General features: G+C 42.0%; 1 protein-coding gene across 1 annotated transcript in view; it reads right to left on the reverse strand.

Annotated features, from left to right (window-relative positions):
* Positions 1-23,090, reverse strand: part of LOC134474916 (zinc finger protein 20-like) — a 148,476-nt gene that overhangs the window by 15,084 nt on the left and 110,302 nt on the right. The window contains exons 7-8 of the mRNA XM_063244002.1: positions 14,365-14,467; positions 13,197-13,247 (exon numbers count right to left, since the gene is read on the reverse strand). Of these exons, the coding sequence (XP_063100072.1) occupies positions 13,197-13,247; positions 14,365-14,467 (154 nt within the window). The remainder of the gene's footprint in view (positions 1-13,196; positions 13,248-14,364; positions 14,468-23,090) is intronic.

Here is a 23,090-nt window from a genome sequence, read left to right on the forward strand (position 1 = left end):
CTTTATTTATTTATAGATATACTAACAAGCAATTTTGTTTATTTATAGATTTAATTTTTGCAGTGCTGAAGATTGAATCCAGTGCCTTGGTCCTTTTATCATAATTTATTCCCAGAGAGGGCCTTGCTAAGTTGCTAAGTTGTTTACATTGGGCTTGAATTTCATTACATTTATTAGCATTTTTGTATACTGAAGTATAACAGAGATAACTAAATTGAGTAGTCTCAAGTAAATCAATAAATACAGCTTAACAAGCAATAGCTGGGTGTGATGGTACATGCATGTAATCCTGGCACTTAGGAAGCTGAGGCAGGAGGATTGTTGCAAGTTCTAGGTCAGCCTAATTTACATAGTGAATTGAAGGCCAGCCTGAACTACATAGTGAGAGCCTTAAAAAATAAATTAATAAAATAAAATAAGATAAACCCTGGACTAAGTCAAGGAATTATCTTCTAGTCCAGAGCATGGGTACCTTCAGAGAATTTTAGAAGGTGATATGGTTTGTATCTGGGTATTCCCATCAAAGTCTCATGAAGTCACAGAGGCAGCTAAACCTAGCATCTGTGGTTGGTTCATTGTTTAGTGCTGTGATTGGTGATGAAAGTGCTTCATCTTCCTGGGGTTTCAATTACCCTAGTAAAAGAGGTCTCACCAGTCCATTTTGTGAGAGAAGTGAGAAAGTCTTGTAATTCAAAAGGAAATCACCACCTGTGGCCAACAGGTGCAGAAAACATTCAGCCTCCCAAAGTTGATTCACGCAGGCACAAATCACTGAGATGTTCTGTGTCCCCATCCAATGGCACATTTTAAGGCAGGATCTGAACAGCACTGGAGAGAACATTGGGGGCAGAGAAGAGTGCTGTCCCACAGCTCCCATCACAGCTATGTATGGAGCCATCCTTAGACCTCACAGGACTAAGAAAAGAGGTTTCTCCAACAAGGAATGCTACACAAATTTTCAAGATTTATTTTCAAGGGATTGATTCACAGTACTGTTTGAAGCAGGAAGGAACTGGGACGCTCCCTAGCCTTCACGTAGAGCATGCACAGGAGAGCTGTTTGGAGAATGCCGTGCATGATTGTTGGAGGGAACTCTGGCCAGGGCCATAGAGCTGCAGGTCTAGGGGTGAAAAACTCATAGCACAGCAAGGTTTTTCATGTGCTAACCAGTACGCTGGGAGTCTACACTGCAAACCAATTCTTCCCAAGACCAGGGACAACACCAAGCAAGGGCATTTGGATGATAGAGTGGCCAATCAGGTGAGAGGCAGCCATGACTGACACAGCTGAGTAGAGTATCCATCTGGAGCTGAACCCCCAGCTGGTCCACCTCACTTCCTTTTCAGGTTTGTCAGCAAGGACATCACACAGAAGCATGGCAACACACTTGAAGTTTTCTCTAATTAAATCATTTAGCTTCCTTTGAAGAAATGATGGAAAATGTACAAGTCTGAGAAAAACAAGGATGAGAACACCATTCTGCATATTGTGTAAATAAACTGACCCTTTACAAGTCATGGAAATAATGCCTGTGGGTGAGTCTGCAATGGCAGAGGTGTGAAACCTCATGCATGCAGATTTCACAATTGCAAAAGAATAACTCCAAATAAATGACACATGGACATGACTTCCCTTTGGCACTGCACTACAGCAACCTAGATTTACTGAGCCACCTCAGTAATCCCAAGGCAAAACCCAACAGATGATTCCATCCCCAAAATGTGGAGGTTCAGCAGCTCTGTTCCCTGCTTGATGCTGCTACTGGGTGACAATTTCAAGGTGTTTCTATCTGCACAAGCCACCACAATAAACACTGGGTTCACCCTCGGTGGTGCTAGAATGGTTCCACTTGCACAAATCATTCAGAGTCACTTGCCACATTCATAGCATGAGGCACAGCTAACCCCTCAAGAGATTTGGAAAAATCACTTTGAGAAATTCAAAAGTTCACCATCCTTTCATAATAAGAACCATTCACACACCATGTGTAGGAGGAATGAATCTCAGCACAGCAAAGAACAGACATGACAAGCCCATCACTGACATCATGCACAGAGGCTGACAAGCTGCAAGATTGGCTTCTCAGGTCAGGAACAAGACCAGGCTTTGGACTCTTTCAACACACTACTTGAAGTCCTAGTGCTATTATTTAGTCAACAATAAGAACCCAAATGTTTACCAAATCAGAAAGGAAGACTTAAGAGGTATCTCTGTTTCCTGAGGACACAATGTTGCATATAAGAAACTTAAATTTCCACTGAAAAACTTTTAGAACAAATTGACAAATAACTTCAGTTTCAAGGTACAAAATCCACATGTCATAATCAATTCATATCTATGTGCTTCAAACAAACTGCAGCCCCAAATACAAGGAAAACAATTCATTTCATAATTCATCCAAAAGAATGAATAGTTACGTAAAATTTAAACCAAACTCACATGTTCTTGGAAAATTGTAGAAATTGAAGCAATGAGTGAAGTGGCCCTAAGAGAAGAAAAGACAGACTGTGATGGTGGATGGGAAGAATTCATGTTGCTATAATGTACCTGCTACCCAGAGCAACCAGGGGTTTAAATGCCATTCCTGTCAAAATATCAGTGCCATTTTCCTAGAAATAGAAAAAAACAAAATGAAAATGCACAGAGAAACATCCTATAGCCATGGAAAAAATATTAAAGTTAGAGGCAACAACAAACATAGTTTTCTGGTATATAATAAAGTGACAGCAGTCAAAAGGGTCCTATACTGCAAGAACTGGACCACAGATTAAAAAGGCCAGCACAGTAGAGATAAACTCATACAGTCACCAGGAATTTTGTTTTGTTTCTCTTTTTTCCTTACCTTCCCTCCCCTCCCCTTTTCCCTCCACTTTCCTTCATTTTACATTTCTTTAGTTATCTTTCTTTTTCTTTTTCAGTTTTTGGTCAAGTTCTTCCTGTGTAGCTCTGGCCTAAGCTGAACTCAGAGTGTGTTGCAGGCTTGTCTGGACCTCCCAGGAATCCTGCTGCCTCAGCCTCCTGAGTGCAGGCATTGCAGGCATTTTCAACATTCCATGGTCAGCCAATGAGTTTTTAACAACACTATGATGAAACCAGGTCTGGAGATGTGGCTTGTAATGCCAGCAGTCTGGAAGGCTGAGGCAGCAACATCACAAATTTAAGGACAGGCTCAGCAATGCAGCCACTTATCCAGAACCTGGATGAAAATAAAAATAATTGTAAATGAGGAAGGCTGTGGAGGTAAGTGCCAACCTCAGTATTCAATCCATAGAGACTGAATGCAAAACAAAACAACTTGGAAAGTCCAACGTTGGAAAAAATAATATTTTACACTGTCCTGGCCTTCTGGAGGGCAGTGTCCCCAAGTGGCATTAGCTTTCACACTTTTCTTGTGGATTGACTTCAAAAAATCATCAAAATCCATGAGGGATTAAAAAAAAAAAAGAATGTGCTTCAAGGACACCAACCCTCAGTCCCAGTGCAGAAGGCATTTGCAGTGATATTCTGAAGCGCATGATGACCACAGTTACAAAACAGAGAATCTACAAACAGTGTTAATGCGATTTTCAATCCTACTTACTTTGAAAAAACTGCCAGTTAGGAAGTTGGTAGATGGCTTAACTAGATCCACTCTCTCTGCAAAGTGTCTAAAGATCAAAGCCAAATATTTCATTCTATGAATGCACAAAATTACTGCTGACTACCAACTCAAGATAATACCTGTAATCCTAGCACTCTGGGAGAGGGAGGGAGATTCAATAAGGAAAGGTGTAGGCCTGGCCTGGGAAACTCACAATCTTAGTGAGATCATGCTTTAAAATTTGTAAAAAGATTAACAAATTTTACAAATGTATGAAAATATAGGTCATTAAGAAATCATTGTGCACAATACAGTACTCAATGTTATTCTCTCATTATTCTTCTGTATTCTATCCTTTTATAGACTTAACAAAAGCATCTTTTATGTGGTCCTTATTAATATGTACTTGAGTTACATTAAAATAAGAAAAAAAGTCTTTTTTTTATTTAAGAGGAAAAAGAGAAAAACACAAAACAAAACAAAGCAGTGTAAGGTTACACATAATACAGAACTACAAAAAAAAACATAACAGTAAGAAATCACCTGTTAATAGATTACATAATATCATCTTGGAGATAGTTGCTCAAATCACAGTATCAAAGAATATAAAGTAGACTTTCAAACAGAGAGACTGCAAACAGCTGTGTTCAATGATCCAAAAACATTAATATAGTCAGCTGTTTAACACCCCTAAACACACTTGCTGTTATATCCGTTAGAGCTCTTTTTTTTTCCTCCCTCTCTTTTTTACAACAAAATTTACACATTTTGGATTTTATTACTCCTTAGTTCTTATTACTTTTTTTGGGGGGGTAGAGAATAAAGTCAAGTATGGCAAAACAAAGCTGTCAGTCAAAACCAAGGATAGACATAGCACATGATGTAGAACAGAGTACAAGGTTATTGACAATGGTTATCAACGTTGTCTCTTGTTTCCTTAAAAAGATTAAAGTCTTTCCAAAAAACAGTAATCCTTTGTTCAAACCCTACTTCCATATATAAAGTTAGTACAAAAATAAATAGTACCATCAAATTCTCTTTATACTACACTCTCCAAATCCTAAGAGTGTGTATTCAGTAGCATATCTACATTCATCCCAGTTAAAAGGTCAAAAACAGTTCAATGTATTGGCAGGAGATCAATGTCTACCTCATGGTAAACTTAATGCTCAGTGTGCTGACTAAAGTACATATGTAAGAAAAATTCACCAAGATTTGATTTGTTGAAATATAGTTGACTTTTGCGTCTTTTTAAACCTTTTAAATGTGTCTTTTATTTTGATTTGTTTATTTATTTTTGAGACAGGATTTTGCTATGAAGTTTAGGCTTTCATTGAACTCACATTGTCGCCCGGGCTGACCTCAAATCACAGCAATCTTGCTGCCTCAGCCTTGTAACTTCTGACGTTACAGATGTTTACCACCAAACCTGGCTCTCGTTTACTTTTTAAATTTTTTCCAAAATTAAATTACCCAGGATTATGTGATATGTCATAGTTTATCAAGTGAGTTATACAAAATGAAATCAGAAAGCACTGAAAATTCACTGAAGGAGACTCAAATCCTCACCAACACTAAACATACTGTAACATAACATAACATAACATAACATAACATAACATAACATAACATAATATAACATATTATAGCATAAAAATCACAACAAAACAAAGCAAAACAAAATAAGAAAACAGGGTTGAAGGTTTAGTTCAGCGGTATAAGTGCGCAACTGGCAAACCTGAGCATAAGTTCAATCCTCAGTAACCTAACTCTGATTTTTAAAAATGATTGCAAGTGTACCTTAACAGTTTATTAGCTAATCATACACAAGACATATAATCTGGTAATTTCACATCTAAGTACTTATTCTTTGAAATAAAAGCCTATGTCCAATCAATACTGTGTATACGAATGGCTGTGGCAGCTGGCTTTCCAGGGCCAACCCGGAAACAGCACAAATGGGATCAGTAGAAGGGTGACAGATGCATGAACAAGTTGCAGTTCGCAAGTTCCGCCCCATGAGAGTGTGTGGTGGCTCCACCACTACTAAACAACAGTATGTGGAGAGCCCAGCACAGAGACGCTGCTTGAAGGAGACCAACCAAGAGAATCGAGAACAGGCTCAGTGCCATCACCTCTAGGAAAGGCAAACTACCCAGCAGGGACACAAAGCCCATGGTCCACTTGGGATGGGAGAACAGGAAATGAAAACAGTGACTAGGAGACAAATTACCCAGGAGGGATGCCCCGTGTCCTTCATCAGCACTGGGTGGTGATGTCTATGGCCTTGCAAAGCCTACCCTTGCCCTCACCACCTGTTGTCCCTCCTCAATGGAAGTCAGAGTACGGAGCACTACAGTGTGTGGCTGATGAAAACATCTAAGAATGAAATGATCATTCATAGGCATGTGAGAGTAAAACTTGCTATGAATCCTTCTTTCCTGTACACATGAGTGTTATAACATGAAACATTTCATATCCTTCAAGGAAAATTATTATGGGCATTCTGGGAACAGCTCCATGCTCCTTAGTGATAATGAAATGAAACTAACATAAGTCCAGAAAAGACAGTCAAAATAAAATTTGAGGAATCTCTTAATGTAGAAATTGTGCACCTCATCCTCAAGGGAAAGGATCATTTGGATGGAAAAGTCTAAAAACACACATATTTTGCTAGTTTTTTAACTTGCTATTTCTGAGGACACAGATTAGCTCACAATAAAAATAAAGGACGCATCAGAGGGGGAGCCTCAACTGTGGACCGCAGGACATGACCTTACTTCCTTGGTGACAAGTCCAAACAGAACTCTGAAGGCTCTGGTCACCAGCCACTGTGATCTGGTGATAGTTGGCCTTCATAGATGACTGGCTCAAGAGAGTGAACAAGGAACATGTTACGCTGCTTTCCCAGGGCTAGTGGCCCCAGCATCAGGACCCCATGTCAGGGAACCACGTGGGAACATATGGAGAAGATGGTTCACTTGGTCCAGATGCTTCAGGAAGCTCAACTGGAAACACCCAGCTGTCAGCAACCCAGGTCAGGACTCATTGGCACACAGAGGTGGCCAGAGGTGCACAGAGACAAGAGGAAGCCCAGAACACATATTCCTAGGCTCAACCATGAGCCACTTAGAGACACTGAGTCCAGGACTAGTTCAGATACAGGGAAGTTAAGTTCTCACCTGAGCAGCCCTGTGGGATTTGACCACCTGTGTATTGAAGTCCTGGCCATGTGCAAGCACCTCAGTCTTGGTTTACAACCCTGAACTGTGGGGTGCTGAGTGGATCCAGAGTGCAATGTCACTAAGATGAAATGGGTACTCCATGGCAAGGGATTAGCTGTGGCCTTGGCCCCATGAAGACCTGCTAAGGAGGCTGTGCTGATTCCCAGGGATGACCTTCCACCCACCTCAGTGACACACACACATGGGGAAAACTGTTCTGTTCTTTGGAAAGGAGATAGGAGAGTCACTCTAGGGATTTCAAGGTATGCTCAGGGCAGGAATTCTTAGGGATGGCAAAGTGTCCATGGCCCACAGGTATCACAGGAAAGTGGGTGGGTGTCATCAAGCCAAAATACACATGAAGACACACTGTGTGAAGACACTTTTCTGAGTACTGTCCATGATCTTGTAAACAGAACAGGTGCAACCACTGCCCTTTTGAGTTTTGATGTTCTTTGAAGGCCACAGAGTCAGAATTGGCAGCAGAAAAGATATTGTTCACCTCAAGGAAGTCTTTCTGTGTCCAAGGCCTCCTTTGGAAGAGGTTACAGACCATGTAGGAGGCCTTCCACAGAGACCAAGAGAACTGAGCAGCAGATCTTTGCCTGACCTAGACACTGCAGAAAGGCAGGATAGACATCGATGACTCCTCAATTCTCAGATATTCATGGAACACCAGCCCTGAGCCCTTGAGTGCAAAGACATGGCAGGTATCAGCCTTTGCCTTTGTTGAGCTGACCTGCAGTGGGGAAGAGTAAGGAGAAACTGTGTCACACTTCCCTAAAGAAGGGAGTGGTGTCATACCACTAAGCAAGGACTGCCTCCCACGGAGCATTCTGTCAGCCTCTCAGGGATCCCAAGGCCCACACTGCCACACTGTAGTTGGGAGAGGGTGAGAGTGGATACTGAACTTGCTAGGCTAGAGACCCATGTGCCCCTCCCTAAGGTAACCTGTGTAGGTAGTGTTAGAAGAGAGGCCAGACCTCTTGCTTTGCTACCTCCCTGTTTGCTTCAGGTCTGCATCTCCTGTCCTTGACTCCTCACTGGAGCTGAACTCCAAGGTGGCTTCCCAGGCCAAGCTTCTCATGGACAATCTGGAGCCTCCTAAGTCCCTGGTGCCTAAGTCATAGGGTAAGGAGCCCTGGATGTGGGTTGTGGCCTTGAAAGGGTGGAATGTGCTATTGAACTCAGCAATGTGCCCAGATGATAGGAGACACAGGAACATGATCCCCTCAGCAGACAGTGTGGGGATGCAGTCTGGGAGCTGTGTTCATGCACACAGCTGCCTCTGACAGGCAATGGGAAGCCTTGGCCCTGAGAAGTCCCTGGAAAGTCAGTGATGTTTTCTTCTCCTGCAACAGCAAGGGCAATTCCAGTGTATGCTGAATTTGCACCTGCAGAGCTCCTGCCAGCTCCACCTGCAGCTCCCTCGCCAGCTCTGTCCCCACAGCAAGAGCAGGCACATGTTTTCCTTTCTCCACCAGCTGCAGAGCTGGATCTCCTGGTGACTCCCCAGAAGAAGTCATCTCTTGACCTCTACCTGCAGGCAGCTCTTGACCCACTCCTACCATTCCCCTCTCTTCCAGATTTACTTATTATTCTATTTATTATTATTCTGTTCTGGGCTGACAGTGATAGAATCATTGTAAATGAAATTTAAGGGTTTATTCTTGTTTCAATTGACAAGTTTGGTACCATTTGGTGCATTCTCCATATTGTGAAACCTTCACCTCTTCAAGAACATTTCAATCAACTTGCTACACAAATATATTTTCTTTTCTTTTCCTTCCTACAAGATCCTGGCCACCACTCATCCTATGTCCTTGTAATTTACCTGTCCTACCTTTTCCACATCACTGCAGTTGTGTTTCTCCTCTGACTTACCCTGCTGTAACTATTTAATCTCACCTTGTCTGAGAAGGGAAAATCCAGACAGACTGCATCAATTTCTCATTCACATATTCATGGACTATTGGCAGGGCATAGAAAAAGAATTCAGGAATTTTTTGTAATTCTTAGGATTCTTTGTTTTCTTAATTATGTTCCTGGCTTTATAGACATATACACGTCAAAACTGTTCCACGTTTAATTACATGTAGGTCATTTCATATCTATTTCATATGAACGAGACTAACACACTTTCTTTTGTTACAGAGCCGCACCATGGGAGTGTCACACCCATGTTTATTCTTTAGATATTTCCAATGATAAATTATTAATTTTAATTATGAGTGCTTAACAGGAAAAATTCAGAAAAGTATTATAGTTGTAATACAACCATTAAAATGTGAGGCACTATGTGCTCCAAGTAAAGTCTACGGCCTAGAATAGAAAGTACAGTGTTGCAGGCAGGGTGTCCATTGAATTCCCCTGTGTTTTATTTTCCATACAATGTCATGAATATGGCTGCCTATGTCCTCTGCTCTGGACAGAGTAAATTTGCACAAAGTCTGGCTCAGCATGCCACCACCTATAAATGACATTTTTCCCCAGTAATTCAGTTAAAGAATGAGACACCTGAACACAGGCTGATTAAGAATAATGAGGCCTTGTGTACATGATTAAAGAAACATAATGGCCATGGAGGCAAACAAATGGGAGAAATGAGCACTGGGAAACAGCAGTGGCATCTGGTTCCAGGTAGTAAAAACCAGCCCAGAACTAGAATCTACTAGGCTTGTGCCCAGACCACGAATATCGAGGGCATCTAAGAGCTCTCCATGACTCCTCAGGGGCTGGGGCGGAGGTCTTCAATCATAGATCTGCTGTGTCATGGTGTAAACCCCTGCAGCCGTCACAGAGGCCAGCTGATTGGTTGCTCCACACTATACATGCTCCAGGATGAAGTTACTCCCCCAAGTCTTGGCTACACCTTGATGTCACTGGGGCCTGGGCAGCAGAAGAGGTTAGGTCACTGATTCAGCAGCCACTGGGTTTCCCACAAAGAAATAGCTGAGCATGTGGGTGCCCCAGTGTGAGCTAAGGTGTAGCTCCTGAATTCGATGGATGATAGAAAGTTTTCCCATGGTCTTTGAACCAAGTGGGCCTATAAAGTGTCACAGGCTTGGGGCAAGGCATCAGTGACAGCGAGTGGTGAGTTCTAAGTCCAGGACTTGCCCTGCCCAATGGACTGCATGTGATAATGGCAATGTAAGGTAACCTGAAGATGAGGACCTTAGTAGGGATGGTATCAAATTACAGGCAGGTGTGGATGGGGACAGTGCTCAGGTGAAGAGAACCCCATGTGACCCTCTAGTGCCTCACACCTGAGCATGCTAGAATCTCCACAGTAAAGGACTATGTGTGTTATTCCACTCCCAATGGAAATTTGAGAACCAGTGCCGAGAGAGGGACAATGCCAGGTCCTAGGCACAGGACATGAGCAGAGTGAAGAGGATAGGGGAGAAGTCCAAAGGAGAAAGGCCTTCTAGCACAGGACCCAGCCAACTCCCAAAGGCATTAGAAAAACAGCCCTCAAGCTCCTGGGACCTGAGCCTAAACATGTGGGACTGATTTCAAGCAGCATCCCAAGGGATACACACACATTGTGTGCACACACACACACACACACACACACACACACGAACACACAGTGATGCCATGGTCACACACTGGGTTGCTCAAAGGAACATTGATCTGATCTATTCAATCTCTGTGCCTCAAATTCTCACCTTATTCCTGGGCTGAAACAGGCTGGCACCAACACAGAAAAGTACAATATGTCAGTGGCCACCCAGAAGCTGGAAGGCTGGAGGAGAGGGACAATCCACAGCAGAATGTAGTGGAAGAAAAGACCCAGTGCTAAATCCCAAAAAAGCAAGGGCACACAGAGGCCAAGGTCACTACATGGGGGGATCTGAGCAGCCTCACTGAGATGGAACTGATGCCTGAACCTGAGACATGCAGGCCCTAATGCTGTACAGAGCAGAGTCTGTGTGACAGAAGACAGAGAACCAACAATTTAGAGATGCAAATTCAAATTTTTTTTAGTCAAGAAAGGGATGAAAAGAGAGAACAGCGGGCCTGGTGAGAATAAGGGAAGGGAGGAGTGGGCAAGGGACAGGTGTGGGGGCAGAACCTCACAACTGATATAGCACATCAGTGACCACTGATGAATGTGTGGCTGTAAACTTAGGTACAACAGGTAAACTTCAATTCTCTCAGGTTCTGTGGGTTAGGAATTCAGGAGGTGCTGCTGGGGGATCCACCATAGTTTATCCTGATCAGGCTGCAGGATCAGTGGAAGCACATCTGTGGCAGAATCTGTTCTCAGGCTCTCTCTCTTGCTAATAGTCAGGAACAAGTTTAAGATGGAGGTCTGATGTCTGCTCCGTCTCTTACCCTTTTTCTCTGCAAAGAGTCAGCCTCTCCTCAGGGAATATGCAGAGATAGAGATACAGAGAGGAAGAAAAAACAAAAGAGAGAGAAAGGAAGGAAGAACAGAGGAGCGAGAGATCAGGAGGTTGGTCACAGGCATTTTATGTGTGAACCTTGATAGTAACATCCCATCACGTCTGCCATTTTCTGTTAAGAACAAGTAAGGAATTGGGGAGAGAGCTCAGGATAGAGTACTTGCCAACCATGTGTGAGGACCTGGGGTAAATTTCAGACTGGCTAATACAAAGTTGAACAAAATTCACTACCTGTGACCCATGGTCAAGGAATGGGCTACTCAGGAGGTGGCCATCAAAAGGTGAGCTGTCAGCAGTTGAGCACGCTGGCCATGGGTGTAGTGACTCACACAGGTGTGAATGCGGCACAGTGCTGGTAGTTTTGGGGGTGCATCTGCATCCATACTGCTTGCCTAGCCTGTGCGAGGTCCTGACTTGAGGCCACAGAACCAATACATAGAAGAAATTGAGATGCTTAGGGAACAAAATGATGGCTGATCTGATGAACTTCTGCCCCCTCATGATGACACCAGGCAAACATGTCCAGGAGGTGAATGTCATTCACACCACCATACAGAAGGATCTAGGGCTGTGTGCAATGTATTCACCTCCCTACCAACTTTTCATTGATTTCACCTCTAATTCTGTACACTGCGTACACATGACATCAGCCCACAAATTTACAAGTGACATCTCTCACCTCTTATGATGTCCCTAGGAAGCAGATGCCAATATGACCTCCATAGCTCAGGGGGACACACTGGAAAGGGCCTGAGAGGCATGGTGTCTTTTGTAAGTTGACAAGGGAAGTAGGAAGGAGAAGTTGGGTCTAAAACTAGGTCTTCTCAGACTGGGGATTCTGGCTTCATTGAAGTTTTTCCTTTCCCATGGGAAAGCTTTGCCTCCTGCCAAGGATCTATCACTTGGGTGGAGTTGCTGTCTACAATCTGAAGGACACTGGGCAGTCATTCCATGTGCTTCCATGGTATCCAGAGCAAGAATCTCTGGGGGATTCCAGTTGACCCAGTTCCACGCAGACATCATGGAGGGAGCTGGTGGGTGCCTTAAATCATCAGTGTACCAGGTATTGATCATGTTGCAATGACCAGAGCAGATACAAACACTGGTCTCTTGTGTTATGAAGGCCACACAGGCACCATGGAGAGCAGACCATGTACCACCCACATTATGGTGAATGTGCCTAACTTCTTGGCCTCTGTACATATGGACATAAAATAGGGGAAAGCAAGACTCACAAAGGCACACACAATGGGGTGATGCATATGAACTGAAGGTGGAGGAAAGGCAGGCAGGATGCACTCCCACTGTCCACTCACTTCTCAGATAGTTATAGAGCAGCACCCTGTGGAGCACCCATGATTAGAGTTACACGGCAGACTCCACTTGCTTTCTCACAGAGGCAATGGGCCACAAGGGTGGAAAAGGGAGTTGCATTTCAGGCTTCCTACAGAGTGGAGGACATGTGGTAACAGCACTGTCCAGGGACCTCTGACAGCAAGTGAGGGCTGATTATGGTTAGCACACAGGATAACCTGGGAGGGCAGTTTGGGAGGGAGGCCAGACCTGGAGTGCTGCTTACACCTGTCCTCCTCAGGATCAGAGTTTCCCTTCTTGGCTCCTGGCAGGTGCTGCTGAGGAAGATGCGACAACCAGCCCAACCAAATCTGATTGAGTTGGGCCAAGCCTAGCTCACTGAAAATGAGAACTGCAGTGAGAAGGAATTGGCCTGCGTCTGTTGGTTTCTGAGGAGGACACGGGGCACTTTAGAGGGAGAAAGACTCTCAGACTTGGGGCCCCCTGCAACACAGAGGCATGCAGAAGTGAGAGGGGTGAGGGAGAATGGGAAGTTTTCCTGGGGTGCATTTGTGCACAGAGCTGTCCCTGAGAGGCCCTGGGAGGTTTAGGGCCTGCAAGGAGCAAGACAGTTGGGGATTTTTCTAAAGCAGGGCTGGTACCAGACTGAGCTCAAGGTCTACTTACAGATCTTGTGCCAGCTCCACATCCAATGACCTCAACAGCTCTGGGATCAACCTGAAAATAAAGGGCAGATAACTGGTCTGGTGGAATTCCAAGGCAGGTCTGTCACTGGCTCCATGGCAGGTGTCCTGAGCTCCACTCAGGGCTCAAGTCCTGCAAAGCACCTGCCCTTCGCTTCCCCTTCCCTTTACCTCTTCTATTTCTCTCAGTTTTCCTTTCTACTCTTAAGTCTACAGTTCTTTGAAACATTAAATTCTAAGATAATTTTAAGTTAAGATTTCATTAGTTTCCACATGTTCATTTGAGTCACACATAAGCACATCGTCAGTTGGTACAATCTTCAAATCTGTCGAGTGCCAGATTTCTGCTCAGTGTTGGACCCATCCATACCCCTGTTCTCTCCTGCTAGTCCCCACCCAGTGCTGACCTTTCTCTCACTGTGATTTACTACCCTGGGTCTTTCTTTTTATTTTTTTAATTTTTTTTATTTTGAAAGTATACAACAGAACAAGTCAGAATAAAGCCAACTAAGATTGTACAGTGAAATTGATACAGAACTTCACAGCAGGTTACCGGAACAATAGTAATAGTATCACAGTATATTTTCTCATCTTTATAATAGTTGTTCTTTCAATCCCGTATGTCAAAATGAGATGAAATATAGAACACTATAGAACTTATCAAAACAGAATATTGAATAGAGCAGTACCATTAATCAGAAAAGATCAAAACAGTAATAAAAATATTTGCCTTCAAAGAAATGGTAGAAGGAAGTCCCCCTTATTTGCTATGGTCAACCTCCCAGGAGATGCTCAGATTTCTGGTTCCCACTTGCTAATGGGCGGGGAGGAGGAGGGGAAGGAGGATAGGGGAAGGGGGGTATTTGACTCTTGGCCATGTAGCAGTAGGTTCACTATTGCTAAGCAAGGAGGCAGAATGATCATTTGTTTTCACATCGTCCTCAGTTCCAACATAGCTTGGATTTCAGGAGACACTGCTAGTTCACACCCTGGAAGGGCTGCAGTCTGCCACACTGCCTCCGCTTACCAGGGAGGGGAGGTGCTGGCTTGGCTTCCCAGAGTCCTATGTTCCAACATGGCGTGGATCTCAGGAGACAATGTTAGTTCTCCCCCCTGGAAGGGCTGCAGTGGCCCACACTACCACCACTTACCAGTGAGTACTCTGGGTCTTTCCGATCAGTGCATCAGATTCTGCTTGGCCAAACATTTCTGGAGGAGACTGGCTGCTACTGCTCTTTGAAAGAACAGAAAATCCTAAAGAGAAAAAAAAGTCTACAGGGAAAATGTAGAGACCATTGTGCATGTACTAATCTTTTAATTTTTGAAAATGTTTTCCATGATTTCAGTGATACAAAGGGAGCTACAAAGGGCTGATTCATTGCATTTGAAAAACAACAATAATGCCAAAACCAAAACAGGAAACCTTTCTTTACAACCAATAATCAGATAGATGGTTTTTATTACAAGTGTGAGTAATGGGTCCATTTTGTGAAGGAAATGGCAAATTCTTCTAACTCAAAGGGAATCACCAGACATGGCCAACAAGCACACAAAACACTGAGCCTCCTAAACTGGTTTCATGCAGGCATACATCCCTGAAATGTGCTGTTCCCCCATCCACTGACACATTTTAAGGCAGGTGCTGAACAACAATGGGAAGGGCAGAGCACAGCCATATCTCACAGCTCCCATCAGAGCTCTAAACAGCCTTCCCCAGAACTCCTAGGACTAAGAATAGAGTTTTCTTCCACACCGAATGCTGCCCAAATTTTCAAGAGTTTGATTCACAGTACTCTTTGAAGCAGGAATGAGCTGGGACCCTTGCTAGGCTCCACATAGAGTACGCACAAGGAGAGCTGTCTGGACGATGATGTTCACTGCAGCTGGGGGGAACCTTGCCCTGGCCCCAGGGCCACAGTGGTGCAGGGCTAAGGATGACAAACTCATGGCATGACAAGGTTTCCCCAGGGCCAGCCAGTACACTGGGCATCTCCACTGCAATCCAGCACCTCACAAAGCCAGAGACAGCACTGGGCAAAACCAGGGTGGCCAGTTAGATGATGGAGAGACCTGCCTGACACAGCTGTGCAAAGTGTGTCCCTCTGGAGCTAAACCTCCAGCAGATCCCACTCATTGCCTTCCTCATGTCTGGCAGTGAGGACATCACACAGAAGCATTAGCAATATACTTGAAGTTTACTCAAACTAAATCATTTAGCTTCCCTTCAAGAATGACTGATGACTTCCCTTCAAGAAATGACTTCCCTTCAAGAAATGCACCAGTCTGGAAAATCAAGGCTGAGAACATTACTCTGCATTTTGTATAAATAAACTGACCCTTTACAAGATATGGTGGTAATACACGTGTGTGGGTCTGCTATGGCAGAGATGTGGACTCTCATGCATACAGGTTTCATAACTGCAATAGAAATTTTCAAATAAATGATGCATATTCATGACTTTCTGTTTGTATTGCAGTGCAGGAAGGGGGATCCAGGCAGCATCCTAGATTTACTGAGCTGCCTCCGAAAACCTAGTTCAAAACCCACCACACAATTCAATCACCCAACAATGAAAGTTCGGCAACGTGGTTCCTGCTTGTTGTGGCTGGTAGTTGACAATCTTGAGGTGTTTCTATCTGTGCCAGCCATCTCTGACTCTCTTAGCTTCTGTCGGGAAGGGTGTGGATCAGACCATATGTTTACAAGAAAGTTCCATCATGATTTCAGGACCAGTGCCAGCCTTTCATGTACTGGAAATAAATTTTAAAGTTTGGCAATAAGAAACCTATACCATGTGCTTCACAAGTTGAGGGGAAATGAGATTGTTTGAAACACCTACAAGAAACTCATTTTGTCTGTGGCAGACCCACTTGCTGCTGAAATCCGTATTTTCGAGGTAAAAAGCCATGAGTCAGGTGTTGTTGTACAATATGCTAAAATGCACAAAATCTTCCCCAAGTTCAGTTTCTGCTTTACTTCCCTCATTCTACCAAGCCACAGAATGGATTCTGAGCATTCAAACACAGGGTTAGAATTGCAGTAGAGATCTGTAAAAACTTCAGTTAACTGGAAAGTGAAAAGACAAAGAAAGGTTTTTGTCAAAATGCACCTCTAAATATAGGCTTAAAGCAACAAAGAAACCAAGAAGAAGACAAAGAAGTCAAAGACAAAGAAGTCCAAGAGAAGGATAAAGACAAAGATGAAGAGATGAAGAAGAAGAAGAAGAAGAAGAAGAAGAAGAAGAAGAAGAAGAAGAAGAAGAAGGAGAAGGAGAAGGAGAAGGAGAAGGAGAAGGAGAAGGAGAAGGAGAAGGAGAAGGAGGAGAAGGAGGAGAAGGAGGAGAAGGAGAAGGAGAAGGAGAAGGAGAAGGAGAAGAAGAAGAAGAAGAAGAAGAAGAAGAAGAAGAAGAAGAAGAAGAAGAAGAAGAAAAAGAAAGGCAAGAAGAAAATAAGGGGAAAGAAAGAAAAACAGAAAGTAATGCCAATGTGTGGGGTTTTGTCTCCAGTGCCTCAGCCTCACTTAGAAAGGAAAGGATCAAAATTTGCAGGATGGAAGGGTCACTGTGGAAAATGGACTTAGCCCTAAGACACTGATGGTGTGTCTGGCCCACTATGTAAGTCCAACCCAGGGCAGAGCCTGGAGCCTGGTGGAGGCTGAGGCCAGGACCCAGGAGTTGAGGCCCCTGGGGCTGAGGTGGCAGAGTCTTTGCTGCACCCTGGTAGCTCTGCCTTATTGGGCGTGCTGGGCTACAGCATGGATGCGGTGGTAGAAAACGGTGTAAGGCAGGAGGTGCTGGCTCCTCTGCATGCTGCACACTCCCTGCGTGGCCTGAGCACAGGAAGATTCAAGTCTTTCTCGTTGGAAAAAGAGACTCTGAAGAAGATTCTGGGTGTCCTCTACCAGACACAGATGAGCACAGTGACTTCTCAGGTAGGAAGGGAAGGACAGCCACCACAGCGGAATCCACATGGCTTCATGTGTTGGGGGTTTAAAAGTTAGTCGTGAATGATGCATTGCCTTTCTGAATAAAAAGACTCCTTATTTTATATATCTATAAAGTGATGCTTGAATGTTCTTCTATGTGCTTATCCTACATTACAGATAAAGAAAATTAAGTCATCCATTTCCACTCACGTATTCAAGAAAACAACAACTATTTATTCTTAAGTGAATTAAACAGGAGAGAAGTAATATTGAGTGGAGCATGATAAATAATGCAGTGGAACATAACATGGAAAAACCACAAAGACATCCCTCCCAGGAAGAGAGGTCTGCCACTGACCAGCTCCTCTCTCCTGTCCTCACCTGCTGTGAAGGCCTGCATCTCTTCACTACTGGGTGGAGAAATAGCCAGGACACAAGCTTTCTTCAATTCCAGGAAAGATCAGGGACATGGCCTAGGACATGGCCTTCTTTCAGCATTTTCAGTGGCTGTCATTTATAATTAACTCAGCAGCTGTGCTGTGGAACATTCATGGTTTCTAACTGTCCACACCTTAACTGATTAAGAAGAGAATATGGTGGCTATCAATCTCATTTTTTATAATGACACTTAGAATTGGAATTTCTAGGTTAAATGTATATAAGATGAATTTGAGGGTTGCAGATATTTCACCTGAATCCTCAGCATAGAGTTAGAGCCTGGTAGAGGAAGACTGAGTCTGCTCAGATCTCTGTGGAGATCTGAAGTCAGAGAGATGGTCCAGGCAGAGGTGCAGGACACCATGGCACCTAGCAGGAACCATGGCTAAAACAGGCCCAGTCCAGGCTGCCTCATCCATCAGTGAGTTCTAACGAAAGTGTCACACACTCCACACTGGACAGGAGAGAGCTGGAATGGTTCCTCAGCTCCTCCCTACATGTCTGAGGCCCCCTGTCTCACTCAGGGGAGCTCTGTATGAGAAGGTCAGTCTGTTACAGAGCTCAAATTGACTGAATGTTTTCCACCCAGGTGAAAATCTGAACTGCCACATGTGGACTCACCGTAGCTATGGAGCAGGACAGGTGTTTACAGGGTGTAAGGTCACGAGATGGAGTCACTGCAGGCAGGTCAGGATACAAAGCCTTAAATAAGAGACCAGGCCCTCACCAGCCCCAGTTTCCTCCAGCAGTAACCAAACCCTGCAAGAGTGTGCATTAAAAACTGCATAACTGAAAGGAGTTACTCACAAAATTATATATTATGGAGATAGTTTGAAGATATAAAAGTAAATGGTAGCATCCGTAAATAAAATGAAACGTGACCCTTAAAGGATATGTGGTGTCCATTGATGTCCCCAAACTACATGCATCAGAAGGAAACAGTCTGATGAACAGAGCAATAAGGAGCACAGGCAATGTGTAAACATCACAGCTGCTTAATAACAACAACAAAGCTAGGATACAATAAGTGCACTGGTGAATTTTATCCAGTATATAATAAATAATAAATACTGATTGTTTTTCAATTCTTCAATCAAGTTGAAGAAAAAACCACCACCAACTTCTTTTAAGTGACAAATCATCCTGAGAATGAAACCAGACAATAATGTGTTAAAAATAAAATAAATGAAAACACTCTGTTGGCTAATATTCCTAAGGAACACACACAAAAGTATTCAGCTAAATGTTTGCCACATTAACTCACCAGCATGTTCAAAATTAACCAACATGATCAACACTGGGCTCAATCTTAGTGGTGCAAGAATGTTCCCTCTCGCACAAACTATTAAGTGTCACTTACCACATTCACAGCATAAGGCACAGCTAACCCCTGAAGAGATTTGGAAAAACAGCTTTGAGAAGCTCAAAAGTTCACCATTTTTTCATGATAAAAATCATTCATAGACTATAAGTAGGAGGAATGGACCTCAGCACAGCATGACAAGCTCAACGCTTGTCATGGTGCTCAGGGGCTGACAAGCTGAAAGCTTAGCTTCTAGGGTCAGGAAGGAGACAAGGCTTGCAACTCTTTTCAACATACACTACTCAAAGTCCTGGCCATAGAATTTAATCCAGAAAGAGAAAGCAAAGCCTTCCAAATCAGCAAGGAAGAATTAATTGTTGTTGCAGCTCTCCTGAGGTTGCAGCATTGTATATAAGAAATTTAAACTCCATTGACAACCTTATGGAACAAATTCACAAATCACTTAAATTGCAGGATACTTGAGCAACATGGCCTAATCAATTCATTACTACATACTACAAACAAATTGTAGCCTCAAATACAAAGAACACAATTCATTTCACAAATAATCAAAAATAACTAATGATTAGGGAAATTGAAGCAAACTCACATCTTCTTGGAATGCAATAAGTAGAAGAGCACTAATAGAAGAAAAGCCATACTGTGATGAGGGACGTGAAGAATTCATGTTATAATGTACATGCTACCCAGAGCAACCAGATGTTTCAGTGCCATTCCTGTCAAAGTATCAGTGCCATTTTCCTAGAAACATAAAAAAAATATGAAAATTCACAAGGAAGTACAAAGAGTCTTCCTATAGCCATAGAAAGAACATTAAAAGTAGAGACATCAAAATACTAGTTTCCAGGTACTATAAAGTAACAGTAGTCAAAAGGGTTTTACACTGGAAGAAAAGGACCACAGACTAAAACAACTTGCCCAGATGCACACCAAGGGACAAAATCACTAGGAATTTTATTTTATTTCTTCTTTCCTTTCCTATTTTTTTCATTTTCTTTTATAGTCAGGGTCTCCCTGTGTCATGGTAGCCTGAGCTGAACTCAGAATATGTTGCAGGCTTGTCTGGAACTGCCAGGAACCCTGCTGCCTCAGCCTCTTGAGTACAGGCATTACAGGCATTTTCACCATTCCTTGCTCAGCCAATAGGTTTTTTTTTATTTAAAGAGAAAAACAAAACTAAACGAAGCAAGACAATAAAAGGCTAGAAGTAACACAGAATTTCAAGAGAAAAAACATACAGTAAGAGTTCACCAGTTAATAGATCACACATTGTCAACTTACAAACTGCTGTCCAGATTACAAAATTAAAGCATACAAAGTGGAGATTAATACAGTGAGATTGCAGTAAGTTCTGCTCAATGATCGAAGAAAAACTCAGCAATATGGTTCTCTTTCCTACACATTTAAATAAATTTGCAGTTATATCCTTGAGATCACTTTCCTTCCTCTCTTTTTTACACTAACAATCACGCATTTTAGTTTCCATTACTTCCACAGTTTTTTTAACTTTTTCTTTGAAGAGGAAAAGAAAAAAGTTTGAAAAAATAAGGCCAAAAAATGAAAAAAAAAAAAAAAAAAAAAGCAAGATGGACCAAAGAAAAACCCAATGTGACAAAGCAAAACAGAGCCATTTAGATTAGGAGGATGGACATAGCATAAAATGAAAAAAAAAGGGGGGGATTACTAGGTGATCAACAGTGGTTACCATTATGCTTCTTGTTATCCTAAAAAGAGTAGCCTATATCAGCTAGTATAAAAGAACGGAACAAAACTGTACATAAGAGCAATAAAATCACATTGGAGAGCTTACAGGATTCCAAAGAAGATAATAGTCAAATAAAAATGGGCGTCATAGAATATCTGGTTGCCTTCCAAATGGTTGCCTATACCCTCAAACTTGTTACTATTAAGCAAAATAGAATATAATAAAATCAGTCAGAACTAGATATGGAGAACACTACAGGGGATCAAATCAGGTTAATAGGGAAACAAAAAATAAATTACTATAATTTATCGCACAATTTAAATTTAATTTTCCCTTAGTTAAAGATACTAAGAAATAAATTAATTTTAAAAAAAAGGAAAGAAAAAGGGGGGAGACTGAGATAAAAAAGATAATGTATCAATATAACAAACCGGTTAGAATCAAAAAATTTAACCATCATTGTGTTTCACCCCCAGATAGCTTGACATTAATAGTAGTTACCATAGTGACTCTTTCCTTGAAATATTTGAGTCTAACTTTGTATACTATAGCATCAAATTTATCAAGACACTGTGAGACCGTTCAAGAGAATGAAATTGTTGCAGGGAATTTAGAACCAGCTAGCAGAAACCAAACATCAATTTCTATATTATCTCTTTGTCTATAAAAAACTTGCTTATACTATCACCTACATTAAGATATAATAAGGTACCACATGCTAGAACCAATGGAAACAAATGAACAAAAACTTGACGGGGCTTCAAAACAGGATGATATTAAATCAGCACTAGCTATTACTCTCTTATTCTCTTCAAAATAGTCATTTGTAGTATCACAGACAATAAAATAAAAACACCCAAATTAAAAGCATTCCAAGTAATGAGTGAAAACATTATATGACTTCAAACCAGTGTGACTGGGAATCATGATTATCATGTACTTTCATGTATTCTTATCGTTTCTTACACTAGGGAAACTATTCGGTATTTATACAGGTGAGTTTTATGTATTTCACTTATAAGTATGGTCTCGAAATGCTTCCATTTACTTATAAATGTCTCAATGTGATCATTCTTTATAGCTCAGTAGTACTTCATTGTATAAAAATACCACAACTTTTTTATCCATTCCTCAGTTGATGGACACTTACGTTGTTTCCAAGATCTGGATATTACAAATTGTGCTGCTATAAACATGGGTGCACATATATCACTGTGGTATGATGCTTTCAGTTCTTCTGGGAACATGCCTGGAGTGGAATACCTGGGTCAAATGGTGCTTCCAGTCCCAGCTTTCTGAGAAATCTCCAGACTGACCTCCACAATGGTTGCACCAGTCTACACTCCCACCAACAGAGCAGGAGAGTTTCTTTTTCCCCACAGCCTCTCCAGCATTTGTTATAGGTGGTTTTCTTGATCGTGGCTATTCTTTCAGGAGTGAGATGAAATCTCAGTGTGGTTTTAATTTGCATTTTTCTAATGACTAGTGATGCTGAACATTTTTTCATATATTTATTTGCCGTTTGTATTTCTTCTTCTGAAAATTGGTTATTCATCTCCGATGACCATTTTTGGATGGGGTCTTTGAATTTTGGAGGTCTGATTTTTATTAATTCTTTGTATGTTTTAGACAGAAGTCCTTTGTCTGAGGGACAGTTCACTAGGATTTTTTTCCCAGTTTGTGGGTTTTCTTTTACTATGTTACAGATTTCTTTCGATGTGCAGAAACTTTTTAATAAGATGTGATCCCAGTTATTGACTCTGAGAAATATTTCCTGTGTGGTTTGAGTCTTGTTCATGAATTCTCTACCTACCCCTATGTCTTCAAGGTTTTTACCCAATTTGTCTTCCAATAGATTTAGTGTTTCTGTTTTAATATTTAGATCTTTGATCCATTTAGATTTTATTTTAGTATATGGTGACAGGCATGGGTCTAGTTTTAGTTTTCAGAATATGGAGAGCCAGTTTTTGCAACACCATTTATTAAAGAGACTGTCATTCTTCCAGTGAACCTGTTTGGACCCTTTATCAAAGATGAGGTGGTTGAGTGTGTTTGTAGTTGTGTTTGTATCTTCTAATATATTCCATTGGTCTTTAGCTCTGTTTTGATTCGAGTACCATGTTGATTTTACTACAGTTGCTTTGTAGTATAACTTCAATCAGGGATTGTGATGCCTCCTGCCTTGCCTTTGCTGCTTAGAACTGTCATTGCTATTCTAGGTCTTTTCTGGTTCCAGATGAATTTTAGGATTGATTTCTCGAGATGTATGAGGTATGTTGATGGTATTTTTATCAGGATTGCATTGAATCTGTATAACAGTTTTGGGAGAATGGCCGTTTTCACAATATTTATTCTTCCTATCCATGAGCAAGGGATGTCTTTCCATTTCCTGAGATCATCTTCAATTTCATTTTTCAATGTATTATAATTTTCCCTGTATAGGTCTTTCACTTCTTTCATGAGAGTAATTCCTAAATATTTCATT

The sequence above is a fragment of the Cavia porcellus genome, unplaced genomic scaffold (assembly GCF_034190915.1).
Source record: "Cavia porcellus strain 051 isolate PalLab524CR breed Dunkin Hartley unplaced genomic scaffold, mCavPor4.1 scaffold_43, whole genome shotgun sequence".
In the NCBI taxonomy this organism is placed as follows: Eukaryota; Metazoa; Chordata; class Mammalia; order Rodentia; family Caviidae; genus Cavia; species Cavia porcellus.